This window comes from Perognathus longimembris, chromosome 5, assembly GCF_023159225.1.
Source record: "Perognathus longimembris pacificus isolate PPM17 chromosome 5, ASM2315922v1, whole genome shotgun sequence".
In the NCBI taxonomy this organism is placed as follows: domain Eukaryota; kingdom Metazoa; phylum Chordata; class Mammalia; order Rodentia; family Heteromyidae; genus Perognathus; species Perognathus longimembris.
Window position 1 is genome coordinate 76,824,690 of NC_063165.1, and position 25,499 is coordinate 76,850,188.

The 25,499-nt window shown below is 37.2% G+C and overlaps 1 protein-coding gene across 1 annotated transcript; it reads left to right on the forward strand.

Moving 5' to 3' along the window:
- Serpini2 (serpin family I member 2) lies at window positions 1–25,499 on the forward strand. Its single transcript, XM_048346018.1, has 8 exons — window positions 1–247; window positions 6,265–6,495; window positions 8,053–8,247; window positions 8,328–8,520; window positions 14,981–15,078; window positions 17,498–17,584; window positions 20,057–20,146; window positions 25,423–25,499. Exons 1-8 carry the CDS (start codon window positions 1–3, stop codon window positions 25,497–25,499), a joined length of 1,218 nt encoding a protein of 405 aa, XP_048201975.1.

A 25,499-nucleotide genomic window follows, 5' to 3' on the forward strand; every position in this document is an offset into this window, starting at 1 on the left:
ATGGATAAGATCTTGTGGTACGGCTTCCTGTTGATTTCTTCTGGAAGTGGAGCTTCAAGAACCTGGGCTCAAGAAAACGCGGAGTTCGCAGTGGATCTTTATCAGGCAATTTGCTTATCTCAGGAGAACAACATTGTGTTTTCCCCTCTTGGAGCAACTGTCCTTCTCGGAATGGTGCAACTGGGAGCAAAAGGAAAAGCACAGCAACAGATAAGACAAGCTTTAAAGCTTCCAGAAACCTCAATTGGTGAGGCTTGTATGCAACTAGTTATAGCAGATATTATGCACTAAGATTTGTTTTGTAAATATTAGAGAGAAACTTAGAGTCACAAAATGTGAACAAGGGAAAACCAACACAGGAAGTCTAACAACAATAGTAAAATGGAGACCTCTAAGTCTAAGTCATTTTCAGTCATCTGTCCTTCTTTCACTGTAAATAAGTTGTGAAGAAATCAGTATCCACACAAGCAGGGCATGTAGTAGATCATTGTCTATAGTCCCTGGACTAGGAATGCTAACGCAAGAGGATCATGAAACTGAAGGCAGCCTTGGCTACATAGTGAGATTTTATCTCAAAAGAAAAGAAAAGAAATAGGAAATTTATATCTACACAGATATAGTCTTGATATTTTCTGATGTGTTTGTTTTTACCAGTGTTAATTGAGATTATGTTCTATGTGCATTTTATGTGTTTATATATGTAATATGCATACTTATTCTTCTATTACCCCTACTATGTTGTGGTCATTCCGAAACACAATTTCTGTGTGTGTGTGTGTGTGTGTGTGTGTGTGTGTGTGTGTGTGTGTGTGCCAGTCCTGGGACTTGAACTCGGGGCCTAGGCACTGTGAGCTTTTTGGCTCAAGGTTAGTATTCTTTCACTTGATCTAGAGCTCCTCTTCTGGCATTTTTGGGTAAATTGAAGATAAGAGACTCACAGACATTGTGCCTGGGCAGGCTTCAGTCATCAACCCTCACATTTCAGCCTCCTGAGAAGCTAGGATTACAGGAGTGAGCCACCACCACATGACTTCAAAACATAGTTTCAAATCACTGTACGTCATTTCCTTTTGTGGAGTAACATCACTTCCTCAGTCCCTCTTTAGTAGGTTGGTTTTTATATTACCATCAAAATAATGCACTCCCACCCAACCAAGAGATCTAGCAGAACATCAATTCATGCCTTTAAGAGCTTATTTAATAGCTTCAGAGGGTAATTTGAAATGAGCATTTAAATTACCAGAAGCCTCTTGTGGTTCTGTGGAGGTCTCCCCCCAAGTCTTCTGTGGAAAAAGTTGAGCTGGCATCTGACATGGCATTTGAAAGATCTCCCAGGCCATCTCCTGCTTCCAACTTCCACAGTGATCTGGACTTCAGTCTTTTCCATCTTTAATCTTTTACTTCAAATCATAGAACTATCAAGAGCAAACATCAAATTTTTGATTTGGGAGTTCAGTTGCACTATCTATATCTCTCTTGAAGGCATGGTTCAGACTGTAGAACAACAGCTAATGAGCAAAATGTCAGGTACTGAGTTTGTGTCCCGCTCTTGGAACAGAAAGTACAAAAGAAAGAAATAGGAAGGAAGGAAGGAAGGAAGGAAGGAAGGAAGGAAGGAAGGAAGGAAGGGAGGGAGGGAGGGAGGGAGGGAGGGAGGGAGGGAGGGAGGGAGGGAGGGAGGGTGGGAAGGGTACAGAAAAGATGGTGGTTAGTGACTTGCAAGCATTTGCCTCTGTGAATAATGAGTAATAAGGCCACTTTATTCCAGAAATATCATGACTAATTTCAGTAAATCCCACATCACACACAGAAACATTTAAGTCATACAATGCCATTTTGAAAACTAATTTAATATTTACAAATGCATGTAAATATGAATCCAATATAGCCTAAGAAAATTAAAAGCCCCCGAAATCAAAATTACTGCAGATGGCTAGATTATAGAGAGAAACAGAAGGATGAAGGACTGTGGATTTTTTTTCCTATTTATTGTCAAAGTGATGTACAGAGAGGTTACAGTTTCACACGTTAAGCCTTGGATACATTTCTTGTACTGTTTGTTGCCTCCTCCCTCATTCCCCCCTTATCCCCTCACCTTTTCCCTCTCCCCCCATGAGTTGTTCAGTTGGTTTACACCAAACAGTTTTGCTAGTATTCCTTTTGTAGTCATTTGTCTTTTTATCTTCTGTCTCTCAATTTTGGTATTCCCTATCACTTTCCTAGTTCTAATAGCAGTATATACAGTTTCCAATGTACTCATATAAGATACAGTGATAGTGCAGGTACAATCACAGGAAGGGGATACAAGAGGATCATCAACAATAGAAGCTACGGTTTCACATGGCATGTTGAAAGTAATTACAACAGTGATATAGCCCTTGTTTCCATAACATGGAGTTCATGTCACTTAGCATTATCTTATGCATTCAAACTGCAGAGCTTCTGCAGGGAAAAGGATATAACTCGCAAGATAAACAGAAAGCCCACAGATTGGGAAAAGATCTTTACTGGCCATACAACAGACAAAGGCCTCATATCTAAAATATATGCAGAACTAAGAAAATTAAATCCCTCCAAAACAAAACCGCAAATAACCAACAGCCCCCTCATCAAGTGGTCTAAAGACTTAAAAAAAAGAGACTTCTCTGATGAGGAAATTTGAATGGCCAAGAGACATATGAAAAAGTGCTCTATATCACTGGCCATAAAAGAAATGCAAATCAAAACAACACTGAGATTCCATCTCACCCCAGTAAGAATGTCCTATATATATCAAGAAAACTAACAATAATAAGTGTTGGAGGGGATGTGGCCAAAAGGGAACCCTACTTCATTGTTGGTGGGAATGTATACTGGTTCAGCCACTCTGGCAAGCGGTATGGAGATTCCTCAGAAGACTAAACATAGAACTCCCCTATGACCCAGCAGCCCCAATTTTGGACATCTACCCAAAAGACCACAAACAAGAACACACTAAAGCCACCAGCATAACAATGTTCACCGCAGCACAATTTGTCATAGGTAGAATCTGGAACCAACCCAGATGCCCCTCAGTAGACGAATGGATCAGGAAAATGTGGTACATATACACAATGGAATTTTATGCCTCTATCAGAAAGAATGACATTGCCCCTTTCGTAAGGAAATGGAAGGACTTGGAAAAAATTATACTAAGTGAAGTGAGCCAGACCCAAAGAAACATGGACTCTATGGTCTCCCTCATAGGGAGTAATTAGCACAGGTTTAGGTTAGTCACAGCAGAGGATCACAGGACTGTGGATTTTGAACCCCACTGTCACTATCATCATCATAATGATGCATCAAACATCCACACTGCGTAGCAGACACTACTCTGTTGACGTGTGTCATCTCGTTCAGTTGAGACTAGGTCATCTCAATTAATATCTGTCTTGATAACTGTCTGGTACATATGATTCTGCCCTTACAGACCTAAGCTCTTTGGCCAGAGATAACTGAAATAGAACATTTGGTGAGGCTTATAAACAATAAAAGTAGTAAGAAAATAGGTTTTCTTGAAAGAGAATATATGGAGAATTAAGCCTTAACCCTCTAATATTTTTAACTAAATTTACTGTAACAGCTCTCTATTACATCTTAACACATAGAGTCACAGATAGAAGAAACATGTTAAAATTCAATAGAGGTAGAAGCATAAACTATGAAAACATAAAACCAAAAGGAAAATTTTAAAAAGGGCACACAATATAAATGAAAGGAAGACAGAAGAAGTAGAATAGCTGGGGGGTGGGGTGGCTCAAGGAATGGTGTCTTCATCAACCAAGCACAAGTCCCACCAAAGATCTGTTACTCCTCACCATCTCCTGCCTTCTTCACAGTTGTATTTCAGGGAGCGAAGGCTACTGGTTCCTATTGCTTATCGAGAGTCATGCATATGGATTCTTTTCCATCAGTGCTAAATAAGGTCATTAACCTATCAATTAAATCACATATATAAGGCAGATAACTTTACATTCTCTTCAAAACTTGTGCTTCTTGGTGACAGTTGTTCATGGACTTCCAAGTCCAGAGATTTATCAAAGGGGAGCTGTTAGTTACCTCATCCTAGATCTTACACAACATAAACCTATTTACTCTGACAAATAAGTTAGAACTATTTTTTTCTCCTCCTTTTATTTCCCCAAATTTCTTCCAAGATGTTCATAAATTACAAATTTCTGGAAAATTACGTTCAAAATTTGTCACCTTGTTTCTGACCTGAAAGTTGTTTTCAAATTCTGTCTCTTCATTTCTGACCTTAATTAATTCTTTTAGAGAAGGTTTACTGTCTTTGCTCAGGAAATCTTCTCTGTAAACCCTCAACAACTGAGATATTTCTTTTCAAGCCTCAAATGGTAATAAGAAATTGCATCTGCTATCATTGCATCAACAGGTAAAGCAGACTGACTTTCTTCCCTTCCTTGTATGAATTATTCCTGAGTTGTAAAAAAAAATGTAGAATTCAAGTCTAAGCCTATAAAAGTACATTTTTATTTTTAAAGTCTCTGGTGTGGTTGTCTCTATATCAATGAATAAAATGTCTTGAAGTCTGAAATACAATGCAATATACCTGTCAAAACCTCCTATAAGGATATACAGATTGCACCTGTATAAGAACACCAGAACAGCAAGTGAGGTAGAGACTGGAACGTAGCCTCCACTCAGCTGCACAAGATATAGGAGCCCAAAGTGACAGACTCATTCTTTATTTTCATGTAAGCTTATAGTCTGTGTTTTTAATTTTTTATTTTGCTATTTAACAAAGCATAATACAATATGTCTGGATCAATGTCATCCTCTTCAACATACTCACCCATTTCTTCCTTACCCCACCTTTTCCCTAACTGTTCTAAATATTATAGATGTTGAATTCTTAACTGCACTCTCCTCTTTTTTCCCCTCTTCATTTGTCTACCTCTTTTCCCATTGACCCTACCCCATACCTTTCAAGTACCCACTTTCTGGTGTTTTATTTTGTCTTATTTGCACCAAGATACCCTATAGGATGTTTGCATCCCATTAAAAAATGTGATCATCAGCATACCTATGTACCTTATTTGCATTAAGTATCTGTTGGCAAGTTCCTCTCAGTAATTTTTTTATTCTTACTTCACTCAGGTAATGTAATCTCTCTGTATATAACCTCTATAATATCAATAAAGTAAATTAATAAAAATGAAATGTACTTATTACCTAATTTGTGTAACTGTTATCCCTCTGTACATTACCTTTGCAGTAACAATAAAACAATTTTTAAAAGAGAAAAAAGAATTAGTAAAGTAAGACATCACTTCAAGGGACAAAAAAGCTTATTAGTGGAGTTTTAATGGTAGACAGTTGATGTTTTCTTCAACAGAGATTAAATACAACCAAGTTTTACATTATGGAAATGGTATTTAACTGAGAATATAATGATTCTGAAAAAACTCATTATTTGAAAGTACCTGAGTTATTGAGTTTCATGATTAAGTCAGAAGTAAATGAGCAATATTTGTGACTTGACAGTGAGCTTGAAGTTATTTAGGAACGTATTGGCATGGACATGCCTTAGTCATATCCCTCTTAACCCCACCAATAAATAATAGGCCAGTAGTGATTCTTTTAGTTGACTCTTGATTCATTTGGCTATTAGCTATAGTTGGAAGAGTTAAAGATTTTTATTATTCCTTCAGAATGATAAACTATATATATTTGTGAGCCCAAACAAGTAGGAAATTCTGATTTTTACCTATCTCTACAGATAATTATATGGATTACTTTGTGATTTTGAGGCCTGGACAGGAAAAATTGCTCAGAGAGCAATGCTTTCTTATGCTGAGATAAAAATTACATTTGAAAGGACCATTCATCACTGTCATACCCCCCATCAACATTCATTAATATTCCTCTTTCATGAATATCATTTGTGCATATGATGCAAAAAGAATGAGATACTAAACTTAAAGCAACTAAACCTGAGCGAACTCTAAACAGGACTCTTCTTTAGCCAATAAATGCATTTTCTTGCGTTTGGCAAATTTTAGGTTTATGTGGTTTTTCTTTTTTCTTGCATACAAAGCTGATTTTCCTACAACATACATATTTTCCCAGACATAGACACTTGGAATATTTATGCTAAGTTAAGATCGTTATACCTACGAGTACAAAAACATGTTCTATGAATCAGGAATGCTTAGATAGCAAAGCTTAAAAGCTGTTGTTTTTATGTTGTTCAATATGTCAGTATACATTCTAATTATTTTTCAGGAGAAGAATTTTCTGCACTGAAGTCATTTTTCTCTGCCAGCTCAGAGAAAAAACAAGAATTTACATTTAATCTTGCCAGTGCCCTCTACCTTCAAGAAGGATTCTCTGTGAAGGAACAATATCTCCATGGCAACAAGGAGTTTTTTCAGAGCTCTACAGAACTGGTGGATTTTCTGGATGCAATGGTTTGTGCAGAGACAATAAATGCCTGGGTAGAAAGCAAAACAGATGGTAAAGTTTTCATTATCATTCCATCATTATTTTCCACCGTATGCCTGGCTTTTAATATCTTAAAGAATGACCAATTCTCCATTCCACTAAAGATGAAAAGGATCAAATCTCCTATTATTTAATTAAATTAATACAAACATGGAAAGCTAAGAGAAATAGTAAGTTGCTTTGAAAAGAAGTATTCTGCTTCTTTCACTATTTTTGAGGTTCCTACTTATAATACAATACTTTTAATATTAATAGTTTCCACCAAACATTGATTTTTGTTCAACTATGAGTATTTTGCCTAAGGGGAAGTTAGATCTGTCAATCCCAAATGTTTTCTTTCTCACAGATGCTGTCACTAATTATTAGTACATTGGCATTGAACACGTTAATATTTACCAATGAATGTTAAGTCCTATCAAAAAACTTGGCAGTCTAGTCTGAACTTTAAACAGAAGTTATCAGAAATTCCAAAGTGACTAAAGAGAGAAGTTATAACCTGAAAGTCAGGCAGATCTCGGAGTTCAACGTTTAGCAAATTACAAGTTAGAGGGCTGGGGATATGGCCTAGTGGCAAGAGTGCTTGCCTCATATACATGAGGCCCTGGGTTCAATTCCCCAGCACCACATATACAGAAAACAGCCAGAAGTGGCGCTTGGCTCAAGTGGCTCAAGTGGCAGAGTGCTAGCCTTGAGCAAAAAAAAAAAAAAAAAAAAAAAAAAAAAAAAAAAAAAAAAAAAAAAGGAAGCCAGGGCCAGTGCTCAGGACCTGAGTCCAAGCCCCAGGACTGGCCAAAAAAAAATTACAAGTTAGATATCCCCTTGAAAATGTAGGTACTAAGAAAACGTGCCAGGGTTATTGGAAGGTTTCATAAAAACAAATGTGAAGGAACAGCATAAAGCAGGCCCTTGATTAATGGTGGCTTCTTTGCTTGATTATTCATTGCACTATAGCAACTTAAGATCTTGGAGGATGTTTCTGCTCATGGGTAGCCCCTGTAGGGAAACATAACTTGAGAAGGAGTGGTAAGGAGTGCTTGTAAGCACATCAAAGGAGGAATGCACCAGGCTTCATCCTCTTTATTAACAATTTTATGCAAAGACATGAGACTGCTTGTTTGGGAAAGGAACCATACTAGCATTTGTGGTTGTTCTTGCTCTTTTCCACGCACTGGTGAGTGCTTGCAAGTTTGGATGAGCCATTAACCTTTCTGATACACTGGGCCTTCTGGACAGCCTTGAAATGAAGTCTGGAAAATACCAGTAAATATGCAGAAAGAAATACTTGGTTTTCGTTCTTTCTGGCTGGGAAACAATTGATGCAAATAGCCTTGAAACTAGAATCCATTACTCTGTCCAATTTGCCTAAACAATTTCATTATCTCCTGTTGCCTCCTAGCACAATCCCACTTACACCTATTTCTTAGTAAAATATTCAGTAACAGCCTTTTCTTTCCTCTCATAATTACTAAGATGCACCCTATTCAACATATTCCTGCCCAAGACCTTTTGCTTTCATTTAATCAAAGCAGTTCCACTGAGTCACAGATGTATATTTCTTGTCCTTTCCAGGAAAAATTAAAAATATGTTTTCAAAGGAAGATTTTGGCCCTCTGACACGCCTTGTCCTGGTGAATGCTATTTATTTCAAAGGGGAATGGAAACATAAATTCAGAAAGGAAAACACACAACTGATGGAGTTTACTAAGAAAGATGGTTCAACCGTCAAAATTCCAATGATGATGGCTCAGTCGAAGACAAAATATGGTAAGATGAGAAGTTTTCAAACCTAACACCTTGCTTTGACTATTACCAAAATACTCAATATTTTGTATTCCCTGTTGCAGGCTACTTTTCCGAATCCTCCATGAAATATGAGGTTTTGGAATTGCCTTATAAAGGTGATGACTTTAGTTTAATCATTGTTCTTCCTGCAAAAGATGTCAGCATGGAGGAAGTAGAAAAACGAATTACTGCTCATCAAATCCTGAAATGGTCCTCTGAGATGCAAGAGGAGGAAGTAGAAATGGCCCTTCCAAGGTTGGTATACATACTCTGGTTCTTGAATTACAAATGGAATCCTATGGTCAATCTATTTTTAATATTAATTTTATTGTCAAGGTCAATCTTTTGGCAGTTGACACAACCTACAAAGGATTACTTTAGGAAGTATTGGCTATCAGTATTAATGCTGGGGCTGGGAATGTGGCCTAGTGGTAGAGTATTTGTCTCAACATTAATGTTATGTTTCTAAAAGATAGGGTAAGCTATAGGGTGAAGAATGGGTGCTAATAATTAAGTGCTCTCTTCATCTTAACTTTTACAAACACCAGAGAGAGAAAGTGAGAGAGAAAGAGAGACAGGCTAGTTCTCTGCTACTTTGAGACATAGCTCCACTTCCAATTTTCTGGTGCTTAATTGGAGATAAGAATCTTGTGGACTTTCCTGCCCAGGCTTGCTTAGAACCTGCATCCTCAGATCTCAGCCTCCTGAGTAGCTAGGATTACAGGTGTGAGCCACCAGTGCCTGACTTGTTTTTATCCTTTTAATGAGCTACTCTTGTTCCAGTAAGACTGATTTGGGGGAGGAGTAAAGTTCTAGGGACCAGATATTTCCAGTCTTGTGAAGGTTGGAGCTCATGATTCCTTGTTTTTCTGAAAAAAAAAAATTTTTTTTTTGCCCAAATCACATAATACTAGAACATCTTCTGTTCCTTCTCTGTAACTCAAGGAATTGACTCTAGGGCCGCATGCACACTAGGCAATCACTCTACCATGAAGCTACATGTTCAGCCTTTCAGCCTTCCTTCTTAAGGAAAATATATCATTGCACTTTTACTTCTCGATCTTAGTCATTTCTCTGGTATTCCAAGTGGTGTCATATGTTTTTCCTACCTTTTTCATCCAAATAGTGCCAAGCACCTGTTTTATTTTCTCAAAAAAGTTTCATGCTTTTATTGTATATGTTGTTTAAAATCTCTCAACCTCAACTCTCTTTCTCTTTTCCCACTCTTTTTCTCTCTCTCTTCTATCTCCATTTCTTCCATTCTTTTGTTCTCTCTTTCTTCTTTCCTCTGCCTTTTCTTTTCTGTCCTCAAATAAAAATATCTACTTAATTCCTATCACCAGAATTTTGTCTTCTTCTGCTCTCTAAGAAATATTATTTTCCCCTATTCCTGTCTCTGAACTGACATGAACACTGACTCATGAACTCTAACCTCACTTGTAGTTCTGTATTACTTCTGTATCCCCCTGGATGTTATCTATTTTTTCCCCAAAGACTTTTTTAGTTGCTACTACATGTCAAATGCTGAGGATGTAATTCATTCTGTGATAGATACCTTTCCTTCTAATAATTGAAATTTAAATAATTGAATTTTAAATAATTGAATTTTAAATCAAAATATTTATCTTTCCAAATTTAGTTCCTTCTCCTCCCCCCAACAAAGGAAAAGAAATAAAACTTTTAAAAGTGGAATATAAATTTTGGAAGTTCACTGTTTTTGTGTAAAAATCAACTGTGTTTGAACACTGTACTGTATATGGTCTGTGTGGTCTCTAAGGAGTCTCAACAAAAAATGCAAATAATGATAACCACACTTAATCCATATGCAGCTTTGCAGCCTAAAAAATAAATGTGCCAACAAAAGTGGAGGATACCCAAACACAACTGAACAGGAAATAAAGACTTGTGATTCTCTAGCACTTTTAGAGATTCCCAAGGAAATGCTTCACGATCAATAAATCCATCCAGGCTTCTGTAGCCTAGAAACTTCTCTGTGTTGGTCTTATTATGCTCTAAACTATCAATGCATCTCGCATGTAATTACTCTCATGGTGTAGATTCACTTCTCTAATTCCTCCCGGCTCCAACTGTTGGGAATTGAATTGTATTTTTCCCAAACTGCTGCGGGGAAGTGCTAACACCAATAGTTTGAAGGTGATTTCTCTTGAAGACAATGTCTTTATAGAAGAATTAAACTACAGCAAGCTGTCCTTACAGAAAAGGTAAATTGGCACACAGAGATGAACACAGCAGGAAAAGGGCCCAAAGAGGCAGGGAAAAGACAGCCATATGTAAGCCAAGAAAAAGTGAGTGAATGTAGCCTTCCTTCAGAGCTGCCCCAAGAAACCAAGGAAGCAAATACCTTGTATTTGGATTTCTAGAATTCACAGCTGTGAAATAATAAATCCCCGATGTTAGGCCACCCAATTTGTGGTACTGCCTTATGGTAGCCATACCTTGTAATATAGATAAAAGCCTCTGGAAAGTCTGCTGATAGCAAAGATAAAGGTGCCAGCCATGACTGTTGTAGAATGTATAATGGTCTTCAAATGGAGAGATGATGATTTTTTATAAAATTGAAATAGGTTAAGCAACTGCATTAGTTTCTTAGAAATACTACGAAAAATAGCAATATAAGGGGAAAATATAGACTAGGCAATTTAAAATAACAGAAATCCATTCTTTCCCGTTTCTTGTCTAAAAGTCCAAAGTCAAGAATTCTTTGGGGCCACACAGTTTCTGAGATCACAGGCAGCATGGATTTTATCTCTTCTTAGTTCTGCAAGAGCCAGTCATCCTGGGAGGTTCTTGGCTGGTAGATTTATCACCTCATTATTTATTCTCCATTGTTCTTGTCCCCTGCCATCTGTTTTTTTCTTTTGTCTTATTTATTGTCAAAGTGATATACAGAGAGGTTACAGTTTCACACGTTAAGCCTTGGATACATTTCTTGTACTGTTTGTTACCTCCTCCCTCATTCCCCCCTCCCCCTTTCCCTCTCCCCCCATGAGTTGTTCAGTTGGTTTACACCAAACAGTTTTGCAAGTATTGCTTTTGTAGTAGTTTGTCTTTTTATCCTGTGTCTCTCAATTTTGGTATTCCCTTTCACTTTCCTAGTTCTAATAGCAGTATATACAGTTTCCAATGTACTCAGATAAGATACAGTGATAGTGCAGGTACGACCACAGGAAGGGGATACAAGAGGATCATCAACAACAGAAGCTATGGTTTCACATGGCATGTTGAAAGTAATTACAACAGTGATATATCCCTCGTTTCCATAACATGGAGTTCATTTCACTTAGCATTGTCTTATGCATTCATCTTTACATGGCATTCTCAGATGTAATAATGACACTAGTCATATGATTAAGGGCCCACACTAATCCAATATGACCATATATGACCATAGCCTAATGTAAGGAACCTATTTCCACAAAACCAAATTATAAGATGCTGAGTAATTTTAGGGCTTCAACATATGAATATGAGTACAGGGCAGATATGTAATTCAATCAGTTACACATGCTATACTAAAGCCTGTGTTGCTGTAAAACAAACTTTCGTTTGTAACAAAATTTTAAGCCCTAACAAGAGAAATAATTATCCTAAGATGGCTTTTTCCAAGCTATATTAGGACCACGCTACTATTAGGTAATTAAGTTACTATTTACAAGGTACTTACCCTTCCTTTATTGATAATGCACAACTAGTTTAGATTTAATTCAGGATAGGTATACTCTAAAAAAGCTATAGGGCTAGCTAGTGTTTCTGATCTTTCTGTAACCTACTAGATATCTAATTTTAGATATTTTCTTGTACTTGAATATCAGCTTAAATAATCTTATCACTTTGTCTAAACACAATATGAGATCCTACAAATATCTTAGAAATTAAACTTTCTTAGGTTAAAGAGTATCATATTCTTCCAATATATCAGATTCCTCTCTATACACTAAAAAGTGAAACAACCCGCAAACCTTTCTGAGCCAGCCTCTGGTGGCTCATTTCAGTAATTATAGCCACTCAGGAAACAGAGATCTGGAAGACTGTGGTTCAAAGACAGTCTGAGCAGAAAAGACTGGGGGATTCCCTCTTTAAATTAAGAAGCACTAAGCTAGACTGGAGGTGTGGCTTGAGTGATTGATAGATGTCAGTCAAGCCAGAGAACTGATTAAGTGAGAGGCCCTGAGTTCAAACCATAATTCCAGAAGAAAAACACTTTCTGAGAGTAAGCTAATATATATGTAAAAAGTGATGATAGAGCCAGGCATGCTGCCACATACCTGTAACCCCAGCATTCCAGAGATTGGAGAGAAAGGATCATATTAAATCAATCTTAGCCTGACTAGTGAGTTCCAGGTTTGTGTCATTAAAAACTAGTGATCATTTAGTCCAAACAAATAAGGCAAACAAACAAGTAACTTTCATGTCTATAAAACATTTAACTTCTTAATGGAGTTAGCATGTCTATTTAATGGTTGCTGTATAGAATTGGTAAGGATAGTTCCAGATCAGAATAATGCAAGAATGGCTCAAGCCTATTCTGTATGAAACGGGATTTCATATAATGAGAGAGAGAGACCTGGCTTTTGTTTTTCAATAAACAAGAACTCTGGGTATAAAGAAGAGTGAACAGCACTAATATACAGAAAGGCCTGGACACCAGGAACAATTCTATGTTTAACCCAAAATGTGGGTTGTTTTCCTTCATTTTCTTTAGCTTTCACATGAGTGAGACTTACCTCGGCATAATGGTTGCATTAGGAATTTTACTACTATCTCTTAAGTTATTAGACACTGTGTGTCTATGCCAAAATTCATTTATTGATTATTTAATTGCTATTTCTCTAGCCAGCATCTTTGTTGCTCATTTATTTCCCTTCAAAGGCTATTCCTTTAACAATTTCAGTGGAGGATCAAGGAAAGGAGTAGATTAAACACAGCTGCAGTAACTATGAGGCCTCATGCTCTTTGGAAGGTGATGCTACCTATATTGATCGAGATGGTGGTTTGGAATTACATTTTGATTAGAAGGCAGTGCAGTCAGCACATTAACTTTGACTTCAAATGGACCCGAGTTTAAATCATAGCTCTAATATCACTCTTGACTTTGGGCCTGGAAGTCAACCTACTGAAAACTCTGCTCTCCTACCTATTCATGGCAATAGTAATAATAATATTTTTGTGAAAATTAAAGTTTTATGTTACATGCCTAATTCATAGAACTGTAATTTTGTATATGGCTATTTGTGGCTCCAATAATTAGGGGTAATTATAACTTGACTGCAGATTATACTTTTATTAAACAGTTGAATGCGTTTCTATTGCTGTAGGTTGCTTTGGGCTAGATTATGAGTGGGGAAGTTATTTAAATGACTTTCCAGTGATGATTAGACATTATTAGGACTTGTAATAAGTCTTGCAATATTCTTGTCATTATCGTAAATTTATTGCACTATTATACTAAAAGTAGCCCAATTTGGACTATATAGTTGTCACTTTGAAAGGTCTATATTCCATTCAGTTTAATGAGTATGATAGAAACAGGTAAAATCCCTCAGAAGTATCATGTTGCATTTCACATGGAACACGGGGCCAGCACCTGGCAGGGTGTAGACAGACCTCCTTAGTCAGCAGTGTCTACGGATGTGGGAAACAGACTCAGGCCCTTGTTTAGGGGTGCTATGTTTGTTTCTTGCCCATTTTTTGGACAAAATCTGCAATGTGCCTTTAGAATGCTGATGACTCAAACATCTATGAAATGAAAGAGTCTTCATTCTTTTCTCCTTGTATTTATTTATTTATCTTATTTATTGTCAAAGTGATGTACAGAGAGGTCACAGTTTCATACGTTAGGCCTTGGATACATTTCTTGTACTGTTTGTCTCCTTGTATTTAAATGACAAGATGAAATTAAGAGACTGCTTTCCCTTTGACATTACAGAAGATCATAAATGAGAGGGTCTTTGAGATTCTCTGGCTAAATAAACTCTAAGAACAAAGAAGTGAGCTGGGTGTGGGAGCCCCAACTTAAAGCTCTTGCATTAGAAGTGAAGAACCCCTCCCCATCTCTTCTTTTATCCTTTCTTTCCTTTGAAAGGAAGGTTCCCTTTCCCTTCCAACCTTCCAGTCGTCTACCCCTTTACAATTCCTGCATACATGAAGGAAGAGTGTTACCCCAATTCTGATGGTGGATGGGATGAAGGACCAGCTATCAAAGCCTCTCTGAATCAGCAGTCCTCTTGGTATCAACAATTTCTTTCAGTAGCCAACCATCTTGTGTGAGGGTTATCAACTCATATTTCTACCTATACTATAATAGACATTTACCAGGATTTGTCTTTGATATGTTGCGAAAAACTTGAGCACATTGAATGGCTAGAGGAAAACTTCACACTGCTTAGGAAGAACCTAAGAAATGACAAGTCAGAATTGTACCTTTAGGTAATTGTTACTTCAAAAATAAACACACAAAAAAGAATATTCCATTCCCACCAACCGTTTCTCTAGGAAGCAAGACTTTTAGCAACTTATAACTGATGGATAGATGCAGGGAAAACGATATGAATTTTGAGAAAATATAATTTGGAGGAAGGAAAACACAGCAATCTCACCATATAGTTTCTTCCAGGTCATTTATTCTATATGGAAGAGAAAGCATTTTGTTAGCAAATGTGTGCAATGTCTTACTTTTCTTCATTCTTTCCTACAGATTTAACATAGAACAAAAATTAGACTTCAAGGAAGCTTTGTATTTTTTGAATGTGACTGAGATGTTTAGTGGTGGTTGTGACCTTTCTGGCATAACAGGTAATGTGATAAATAATGTTTATATTGTCATGTTGATTTATTTTCTTTCCACTGTATTACCTGACTAATCTGAAAACTGAAAGAGTATTTAACCAGCAAGCACATCCATTGGTGAATATATATTATAATCACGTAGAGTTGTGTATAAATGGCACTGCTTTGCGTTTTTAAAACTATCATTCATAAAAACAAAAAAAAAATTTCCTAATGGTTTCCTAACCATAATTTCAATGAAACTAAATAGGTAAAATTGTTACATGGGATTTTGTTTCTACCTTGTTTGTATTTCCTTGTCTAAAATGTGGGAATTAAGACCTTGATTTCCTCATGTAAAGAGGGATAATAAAGCTCTGATAAACTAATTTGAAAATATTCATTCAGTGTTAGTAGAGCCCATGAAATAGGCAACCATCCACAAACTACTAGATAATGAATGCGATCTGCTTCAACTGGCAGACTAAAAAGAGTCCTTTGGGCTAATGACAAATTGGAGACAGAACTTTCATACTAACTTGCACCTGGGGAATTGTGCCTGGTTAAGTTGCTCACTTGAACAATAATGCCAAGAAAGTCTTTTACTCCTCTTTGTTTTGGTTCTTATTCATTCAAAACACAACTGAAGGAGCCAGGCCCCAGTGGCTCATACCTATAAACCTAGCTACTAAGGAGGCTGAGATTTGAGACTCTAGATGCAAAGCCAGCCTGGGCAGATAAATTGGAAAGATTCTTATCTCCAATTAACCAGCGATAAACCCAGATGTAGAGACAAGAAAAAGTCTTCTGTATTCTTATATGAATACCTGGACCATAGAGAGGTATTTAGATTAATTTATCACTCATCAATCTTGTGTTTAGATGGGCAGAAGGAAGACTTCCTGGTGGAGAGGGTGAATGGCTTATGCATGTCAGCCACATTTATTATTATATTCACTCTTGATGCACTTGCTTGTTCTCGCAGTGACAGACAGGTGTGAGTCCTTCACTATGCTCCCCGCCCCCAGATGGGGTAGTCAGCCTTCCACACTGTGACATGTGGCTGCACACCACTTTCCAATTTGTAATAAAACTAGCCACTTTCACACGCTTCTTCCTCTCCCACTTCTTGCCGGCCGTAGAAATCTCACTCAATATACTTCAGACTTTCAAATAGCCACTCAACCCACACATTCTCAGCAGTGTGTGACTTCGATATATCGCCTTTGACAAGCAGATTCAAGAAAGTACCTCCAAAATGCTTCAGATAAGAAAGTACAGAAGAGCGTTGAGCAGAGACAAGAATAAAAGTCCAAGAGTTTCTACTGTTTTCCTCTTAGGTTACCAATTTGAGTTGTGGTTCTGTCATTTATTATGTAGGTATGTATTTATTTATTTGGCCTGGAATAGAATAGCCTTAGCCACTGCTGACAGGACATGGTTTCTAGTGCATGTGTCTAATGATGCTTTGAGGAACATTGCCAGGTTTATCTCATCTTGCAAAGCCAGCTTGTCATGATTCTCAACCCATGGCTTTGCTCCTCACTTATGAAGATAATCCTTACAAGGTCATATACCAGGATACTTATGCACATCGCAATTCTACTGAGATACTCTAGCTCAGCTCGAGTCCTCACCAGAACAAAATGTTGTAAGGATAGTATCTTATGCTGAACATTTTTATCACATCTTAGTCCACAGTTCCAAAGTGTAGCAGGTGGCACATAGGCTCCATGTTTTCATAGCCTCACAAGTCTGAGGGAACATAAAATTCTGTCTTGAATTCATATCAGAAATGAATGCAAGCTTTAACGTGCAAGTTGGCTTTGAGGTAGAAGCATAGGGTAGGATTCATTCAAATCTGGAAAGCCTCTATCTTTCTGTCTATAGATCACAACTAAGAAGGCAAAGCCCTGTATCTATTCAAATGTTTTACCTAAAGGACATCTGACTTGAGGCTTATATCTTTCTACATTTACCTTTCGTAATGGGGGAAAGTTGACTTTTCTATCTCTCTGTTTGTGTCAGTTCTGCCACAGCCAAATCTGAAGCATTTTATTTTATTTTTTGGCAGTCATGGGGCTTGGAATCAGTGCTGGGGCTCTGTCCCTGCATGAGTTCTTTTGCTCAGGGCTAGTACTCTACCATTTTGAGCCGCAGCACCACTTCTGCTTTTCGAGTGGTTAATTAGAGCTCAGAGTGTCATGAGGACTTTTCATCCTGGGCTGGCTTTGAACCATGATACTCATATGTCAGCCTCCTGAATAGCTAGGATTACAGGCACAAGCTATCACTGCGAGTTTTAATTAGTAAACTAATTAAAGAGGAAAGAGTTCATTCTTTTGATCCTTATTCTTTTGTTTACTGGGAAGTATAGTGAATCCAGCACATAAAAAAGAATACTCTTAGTTTGAATTTATAAATACTCTTGTATGTTTTCCATCAGATTCATCTGAAGTGTATGTTTCCAAAGTCATGCAAAAAATTTTCTTGGAGATAAATGAAGATGGTAGTGAAGCTGTGACATCAACAGGTAAGACCAATGGCTTCTCGAAAAGCTAGGGAAGATGAGGGAGGAGGAGGAGAACTAGTCATTTTGCCATATTCTTATCACATAGTCTCTGCTGTGCAGCACAAGGCCAGAAGAAAACAAGACAATGTGCGTGGACTGCCTTTGCTGTTCATACAGCTATGCAGTCACAGCATAATGCAGAAAAGTAGCAGGGAAGGGATTGGGGTAGAAGTTGCGCATGAGTTATTAATACTTTCTCATTTGGAAATTGGAAATTCACAGATGAGACATGTGGAGACAACCTTTGGGACTTAAATATGAAATCATTATTATTTAGAAATGCTCATTTTTAAATAATTGCATTTAATCGTGCTGAATCACATTTAATCGTATTTAATTTCAATTCCTGTTACACCAAATGATTCTTCATTCTAATTGATTCTTGATAGAACACAAAATTAGTGGCATATGAAAATCCTCTGCACAGACTATGCTTTAAAATGATTAAACTTGTATCTCTGGGGGTAATAGCAAATTCAAATATCTTTTTAAGTTTCTAAGTGAGTCCAGTGAGGTTCTCAACCCAAGGTTAAGAGCCAGCCTTACATTGTGGCTTGCTCTCTGCCCTGCTACCTCCAAAGCAGTGCATAAACAAGCTGTATGGGCCTCAGGGAGAATTTGCTAGAATTGCAGCTATGTCCAGCCTCCTTCTACACCTGTGATGGATAATCTGTATTTTCCACTCACCAGGAGATCCCTGGTTATGAGCCATTCCTCTCTACTGCACTTCTCTAACAAATGACATTTTAAGTAATAACTACGATGTATGAAAATAATACTTAAAAGAAATCAGATGCTGGCTGACAGTTGCTCACACCTGTAATCACAGTTAGTGGTTCCTGTCTATAAATCCATCTACATGGGAGTCTGTAGATGGAGGATCACATTTGGAGGACAGCCCTTTGCAAAAATACCGGTCCCTATCTGAAAAAAATATATATACTAAAGCACATGGCTGGGGGCATTGCTCAAGTGGTAGAGCATTTGCCTACCAAGAATGATTCCTGAGTTCAAATTCCATTGGGGGCACATAATGCACACACACACACACACACACACACACACAAACACACACACACACACACACACACACACACACACACCTTTTGTTTTTAGGAGGTGGATTATATCAAGCCTTGGAGAAATCAGAAGTATTCATGTGGATGAGGTTTCTGGCTCATACGTAATTTTTCCAACTACTCTTCCACAGACCTGGAGGGGTCTCTACAGGTCTCTGATTGAGCCTCTCATTGCACAGTTGAGGTAGGGATCCATCCATATGTTGGGATTTGGTTGATGTTGTGCTGCTATAAATGGACCACAGGGTTTGAACTAAAGCCAAGTTTCCTGTCTTCAGGCTTGCAGCCATATCTGCCATTGTCCATTGCCTCCCGTTATAAATGTAGAATGATATAGGACATAACCATCATTCAGGGAAGGAAATGAGGATCTGTAGCACCTTGATCATCTTGACGTTACAGTATTATGCCCTAGGACAGCCTGTGTATCTGAATTCCAAAGGATCTGCTCAGGAGTTGCTCAAGAACAAATTGTCCAAATATCCACTGCTAATGAGAGCAGGAGTAAAACTGATGGGGATTTCTGATGTATCTCCCTCATTCAAACACAAGCCCATGTCTGCTTGTAATCTGTGCAGCACAGGGCTGACATTTTTGTATAGAGGAGTAACTTTTAAGTCATATTACTGATGTTGCATTTTAAATTCTATTGCTTTTTCTTGCATCTGAAAAATAAATACAGAAAATCATTGCCTTACCAGTTAAAAAAAGTACCTGATTTGAATGGAAAAATACTTAATCTAGAATGAAAAACTACCTATACATCTCAATTTTCTCATCCAGATGCCATAGGGAAACAACATGTTGTGAAGTATTATCATAAATAATTTTAAGGCTGGAAAATCTCTGCTTCTAATTTTGTTATAAAAATCTCCTATACATTGACAACATAAATCGTAAAAACAGAACTAACAGAATGATATCAGAAAAGTAAGTGGAAAATAAGTAATTTCAAACTCAGATGTGATTACCATAAACCCGAAAAAAGAGAAATGAAGTGCAAATATGTCTAGAGATGAATTAAAAACTGAAACAGTATAAGAATAAATTACATGATGCAAATGAAAGCCGAGTAGAAAATGAATCAGTCGTATATAACTTTTTTTCCAACAGATTCCACTAAATTGAATTTAGAATCTGGCTTTCATCTTTAGTCATTACAAATGCCAAGTTAGAATTATTCCACAAATGATCTAATACTTAATCTTCACTGTGGTTTTTTTTTTAATTTATTACAATTTTTTTGTGTTTAGAAAATGTTAGCTTCCTACTCCAAAAGAACTCTCTACCAAATGTATTGTGCCTATATCTGCGTTATGGATGTCCCAAATCATGGAGGCCTCTTTTTTTGTAGGCATGCACCTCCCAGTGATCATGAGTCTGACACAAGCTCGATTTATAGCAAATCATCCATTTCTGTTTATTGTGAAGAATAACCCAACAGGTAACTTTTTAAAAAAAAAGTTTTTGGAGCTACTGCTTAAGTTACCAGTTATGTCCACATCTGAAATATTTGTCCTTTCAATAGGTATTTGGTAAGTACATATTTGTTAAGTATGTATTAGATGTTTTTTAAGAGGTAGTGAGAGCCTGGAATGGGAAAATAATAATAATGACTTACTCCATGGCGTAGACATGTTATGTTTCCATCTCTAAAGCTAAGACTGTTCCTGGGTCAATATTTGCTTGAGAGAATGTAACTAGAAAATGGTAAAGCTAAAGTGGGAGGAAGGTTGACTCTGTTTCAATGATGGCACAATGAGAGTGGGGACTGAGAGTTATGGAACTGTGAGAAGAATACATTTCTAGTTTAGGATCTGCAGGGGATAGAGGAGCCAGGCATCATGGTCTAATCTAGGCAGCTGGTAGAAGGATGACAGAGTTAGATACACAAGGGAATAAAGAAGAAGCAGTGCAACTCTTTGCCATTCAACTTAGTGCCAAGCTGTAGAAATCCAGGCTGTCTTGATTGAAGTCTCAGCAATTGGTTTTATGACAAAAAATTAAAAGAAACCAGAAATTGGATTACACGTAGGACACTGTGGCAGACATAATATCCATGTGAGAGTGACAAACCATAGGAGAAGTCCTATCTCATTCAACCCAGAATTTGGCAAAATGTTTTCCAGAACACATGGATGTCTCCAGAGGCTGAGCATGTAGATCTGGTGTCAGATGTGGGCTCCAGCTGCTGCTCATTTAATGATTAAGATAAATTGCTTATCTTCCCTAAGGCACACTTTCCTTATTTTATATTTTAACCTAATGTGAATACTGTCCCCATAGAACTAAATTAAAGAATAAGTGAGGCCTGTCCAAACTATGCATTCATTACTAATAAATCAATACATATAAATGTGTGGATCATAGAGTAAAATAAGGCAGAATTGAAAAGTTTCTAGAAAGAATCAGAGTTAATCTCAGAATTGGAATCTGGCAGATCAACTAGAAATATAGATATTGGCTTACTAAGTGTTATTCAATATGATTAATTTTTTCTTTTCTTTAGCTTCAGACAGTTGTATAAAGGGGTCACAATTCAGTATGTCAGTTGGTGAGCATGATGCATGTACAATTCACCTTGATCAATTTCACCCCTTTTGTCATTTTCCTCCATCCTTCCAAATCTCCCACACCCCCTCAATTTTCCTTGTTTCACAGGACACGCATTGAATATATGACTGTATTCTCCCCCCATGTGTTCCTCTCTTCATTTGTCTACCCATTACCTTTGGTCTTTCCTCCTCATACTTCAATCTCTTTTTACTATCTTCATGGAATTACAACTGACCCCTTTAAAAACTACATTATGGAAACAGTGGAATAATTGCGAAATCATTGACATTGCATTAACATCACACCAATTCCAATAGTGGATGATATCTGCATTAAAATGTCATCTGAGAATATTACTTGACTTATTCACCTTTAGTCCTTGAATAACTCTCGCTTGTTACACTGAATACATGATCACTGAAAACAATATATGATCACTGAATACAGAGAACCAAAAGATGTGACTCTACCCCGGCCATCACTGCACAAGTAAATATTTGTTGACATTTAAAATAATTCTGCTTGGCCCTGTTTCCTAAGTGGATGGACTGTTACATTGTAAGGGTATGTAATAGCTTTCTATTAAATAGCAGTCAAAATTCAAAACCCCAAAGAATCCATGTATTTTATTTGTGAAACTTCATGACTGTTTGACCTTATTGACAGTTTCTCTAGTTTTATGATCATTTTTGTAATAAGACATTCTAAACTTGGGTTACCCCTAAAGTATGTTTAAAAAGGATTGGTCAGTCATTTATTAGGAGCTGTAAATTGTGACATAAAATGTAGAATGGACTATTAATTGAAAACAATATAAATTCAGTGACTTATCTATTTTTCGGTTGTAAATGAAATCAATAAAATTTTAAAGCAGTAGAGATTGTGGCTCAGCACCACAGTATGTTATTAAATCATTTCTTGCTTTACATAAAACATTTGGTTGACTTTCTGAAATATTAAGCTACGTGACTTTAGGTTTAGCGCATTAAATTTTTCTTTTGCCCAAACAAGTCTTCTTGTTTAAACTTTCTATACAATTTTGAATTTCCTCCCATGTGAGTAGTTCATTGCAGCACATTTATTTAAAGCTCTAAGCTAAATTTCCAGGAAAATAAAGAACATGTTTTTCTATTTCTACACTAAGGATTTAAGCCAGCTTCCTAGTCTTTGAAAAAGAAACTGTAAAAGAGTCCACATCAAATGTGCCATTTCTGAAAAAGAAATGAATCATGATCTTGAAACTAAAAGAATTCTACACATAATACAAGATTTTGTATTTAGAACTCTATCAGATCCTATGTGGAAGGAAGAATCAGACTGAAAGAGAGAAATCTTTTATTCTAACCCTTAGCTGTGATTATGCTGTATATTTTAGTACCTGGAGGCAAAGGTTGCTTTCATCTAATGGGGATATGGTATGGCTTCTTTTAAAAATTAAATATGGGCTGGAATTATGGCCTAGTGGCAAGAGTGCTTGCCTCATATACATGAAGCCCTAGGTTCGATTCCCCAGCACCATATATACATAAAACGGCCAGAAGTGGCGCTGTGGCTCAAGTGGCAGAGTGCTAGCCTTGAGCAAAAAGAAGCCAGGGACAGTGCTCAGACCCTGAGTCCAAGCCCAGGACTGGCAAAATAAATAAATAAATAAATAAATAAAATAAATTAAATATAGGAGACAACTTTGAAGGAAGTAGAAAAAAATAATTATTTGTTTTAGCCTGCTTCCTCAAAAAACCTTGTTGCTAGGTCAAGAAACATTTTATTTACTTACTTATTCATTTGTTTTCTTAGTGATTGATTTATCTGTTTGTTTATTTTTGTACCAGTCCTGAGGCTTGAGCTCAGTGCCTGTATGCTGTCCCTGAGCTTCCCTTTGCTCAAGGATAGGATTCCACCACCTCAGCCACTGCTCCATTTCTGTCTTTTTTGGTAGTTCAGTGGGCATGAGTATCACAGACTTTCCTACCTGGGCTGGCTTCAAACTCTGAACCTCAGATCTCTGCTTTTGGAGTAGCTAAGTTACACGTGTGACCCACTGGTACCCAGCTAATTGGGTATTCATCTACCCAATTTAGTAGTGACTGCACTGGAGACTGTATGAGGGCTCAATTAAAAAAATTGGTTCTTATTTGATGAAAGAAACAAATGAAAAAGTCTAGAACAAATCACATTTGTGTAATGCTATGCACTTCTGAGTATTTTCATTTTTCAACTATATTTTTCAATCGTCTTGAAAAAAATTACCCCCCTGGGGCTGGGAATATGACCTAGTGGCAAGAGTGCTTGTCTTGTATACATGAAGCCCTGGGTTTGATTCCTCAGCACCACATATATAGAAAAGGCCAGAAGAGGTGCTGTGGCTCAAGTGGTAGAGTGCCTTGAACAAAAAGAAGCCAGGGACAATGTTCAGGCCCAGAGTTCAAGCCTAGGACTGGCAAAAAAAAAAAAAAAAAAAAAAAAGAAACGAAAAGAAAAGAAAGAATCCGCTTAAAATATTTCTGAGAAGCTCTTGTGCCAAGTCGCAAGACCACCACCAAGAAGACCACCGAGACTCAGACATTCCGAAATGCAAAAGCAAGACAAGGCTTTATTAAGCGAGCTGCAACTCGGGCCTCATCCTACCCACCGACACAGTGGAGGTTAGGAGGGAGCCTCGAGCTGTGATTACACAGGGCTTATAAAGGCAAAGAACAAGGTTACAACAATCAGGTGTTCAAGCAAGCAAGATTAGGACACAGGTACAAATCTGATTGGCTCAGGGTTCAATTCTAAAATGGGGTTCACGTGGTAAAATGGGGTTCACGTGGTAAAATGGGGCCTGACTTCAAAGTCTGGCACTTCAAAGCATTTCATGCCATGACATTACAAAGTCACTGCTGGTTCCTGGGGTTTTAACTGGGTACTGTCCCTGAGCTCAAGTGCTAGAGCTCTACTATGTGAGTCACAGGTCCACTTGACCTTTATGGTGGTAACTTGGAGATAAGAGTCTCATGGACTTTCCTGCCTGGACTGGCTTTGAATGGTGATACTCATATCTCAGCCTCCTGAGTATCTAGGATTACAGACAGAAACTTTACTTCTGGTTCTTATTGTGACTAAATGTATTATCCACTCTGGCAAACGTAACTGTGTTTTCCTACCTGAAAAGTTGAGGGATTTGTTTTCTTTCTTCTTCCAATAATAATTTTTATATTCACAGGCAAGATGTGATTGATTGTAATGATTTACGCAGATAAATCATTCCATGGCAAATAAGCCAGACATGGCCCAATTAAAAAAAAGAAATTAAAAATCAATAAAATCTGTTGGAAACTGTATCTTTATCCAATTAACCGTAACTATATGAGTAACATAAATGAACTACACCAAGGTTAAGAATGTTGACATTTGATCTGGATGCCCAGGTGGAAAGGGGTGAATAGTTTGACACCTCTGGGATGTGTGTGTGTGTGTGTGTGTGTGTGTGTGTGTGTGTGTGTGTGTGTGTGTGTTCTATTCCTTCTTCTCTTCTAGCTTGCAAACAAGGCTGAAAACAGGTATTTGCATTTCGGCTCTATGCTACATCATCCTGGTGAGGATTTGAAAGCACTAGTGGTATGAAAATATTGTCTTTAATAGGGAAGTAAGCTTTGATTCAGGGCAAAGGATGAGATCTGAGAAGCTGAGTTTTTAACCCTGAGGCTTTTATTCTGTGCATAAAAGGAAGAAGGCTGCTGCCATAGATCCCAAACTTTACTGCTCCTGTCACCATTTTATTATGTCTTCTTTGCTGGCAGAGCCTCTAAATTTAGAAGCACACTTCTCTCTCACCTTTTTCTCCCTTTGCTTTCATATATGTATATATAAATTTAAACTTGATACATTAAAAAAACTGATGCATTAGCCATGACAAGGTGTTGTGTTAATCCTCTGCCAAGTTACCAGAAAATGCATAAATAATGACCTAATTACATCTTTTAGACAAAAGACAGTTTTGTTTTTAGACATTGCCTCAAGAAGGAAAATATTACATGTAATATACATTTTATATATTATTTATTTATATATTTATTACACATATTACATTCTATTTTCTATAAATATTACATAAAGTATAAAGAAAAATAATTATTGCTATTTTCTCCAGAAATTCTTAACAAATGTTTTTTTTTCCCCCTCTAGAATCAATTTTGTTTATGGGGAGAGTGACAAATCCCGACATACAAGCAACCAAGGGAAGAGATTTAGATTCACTGTGA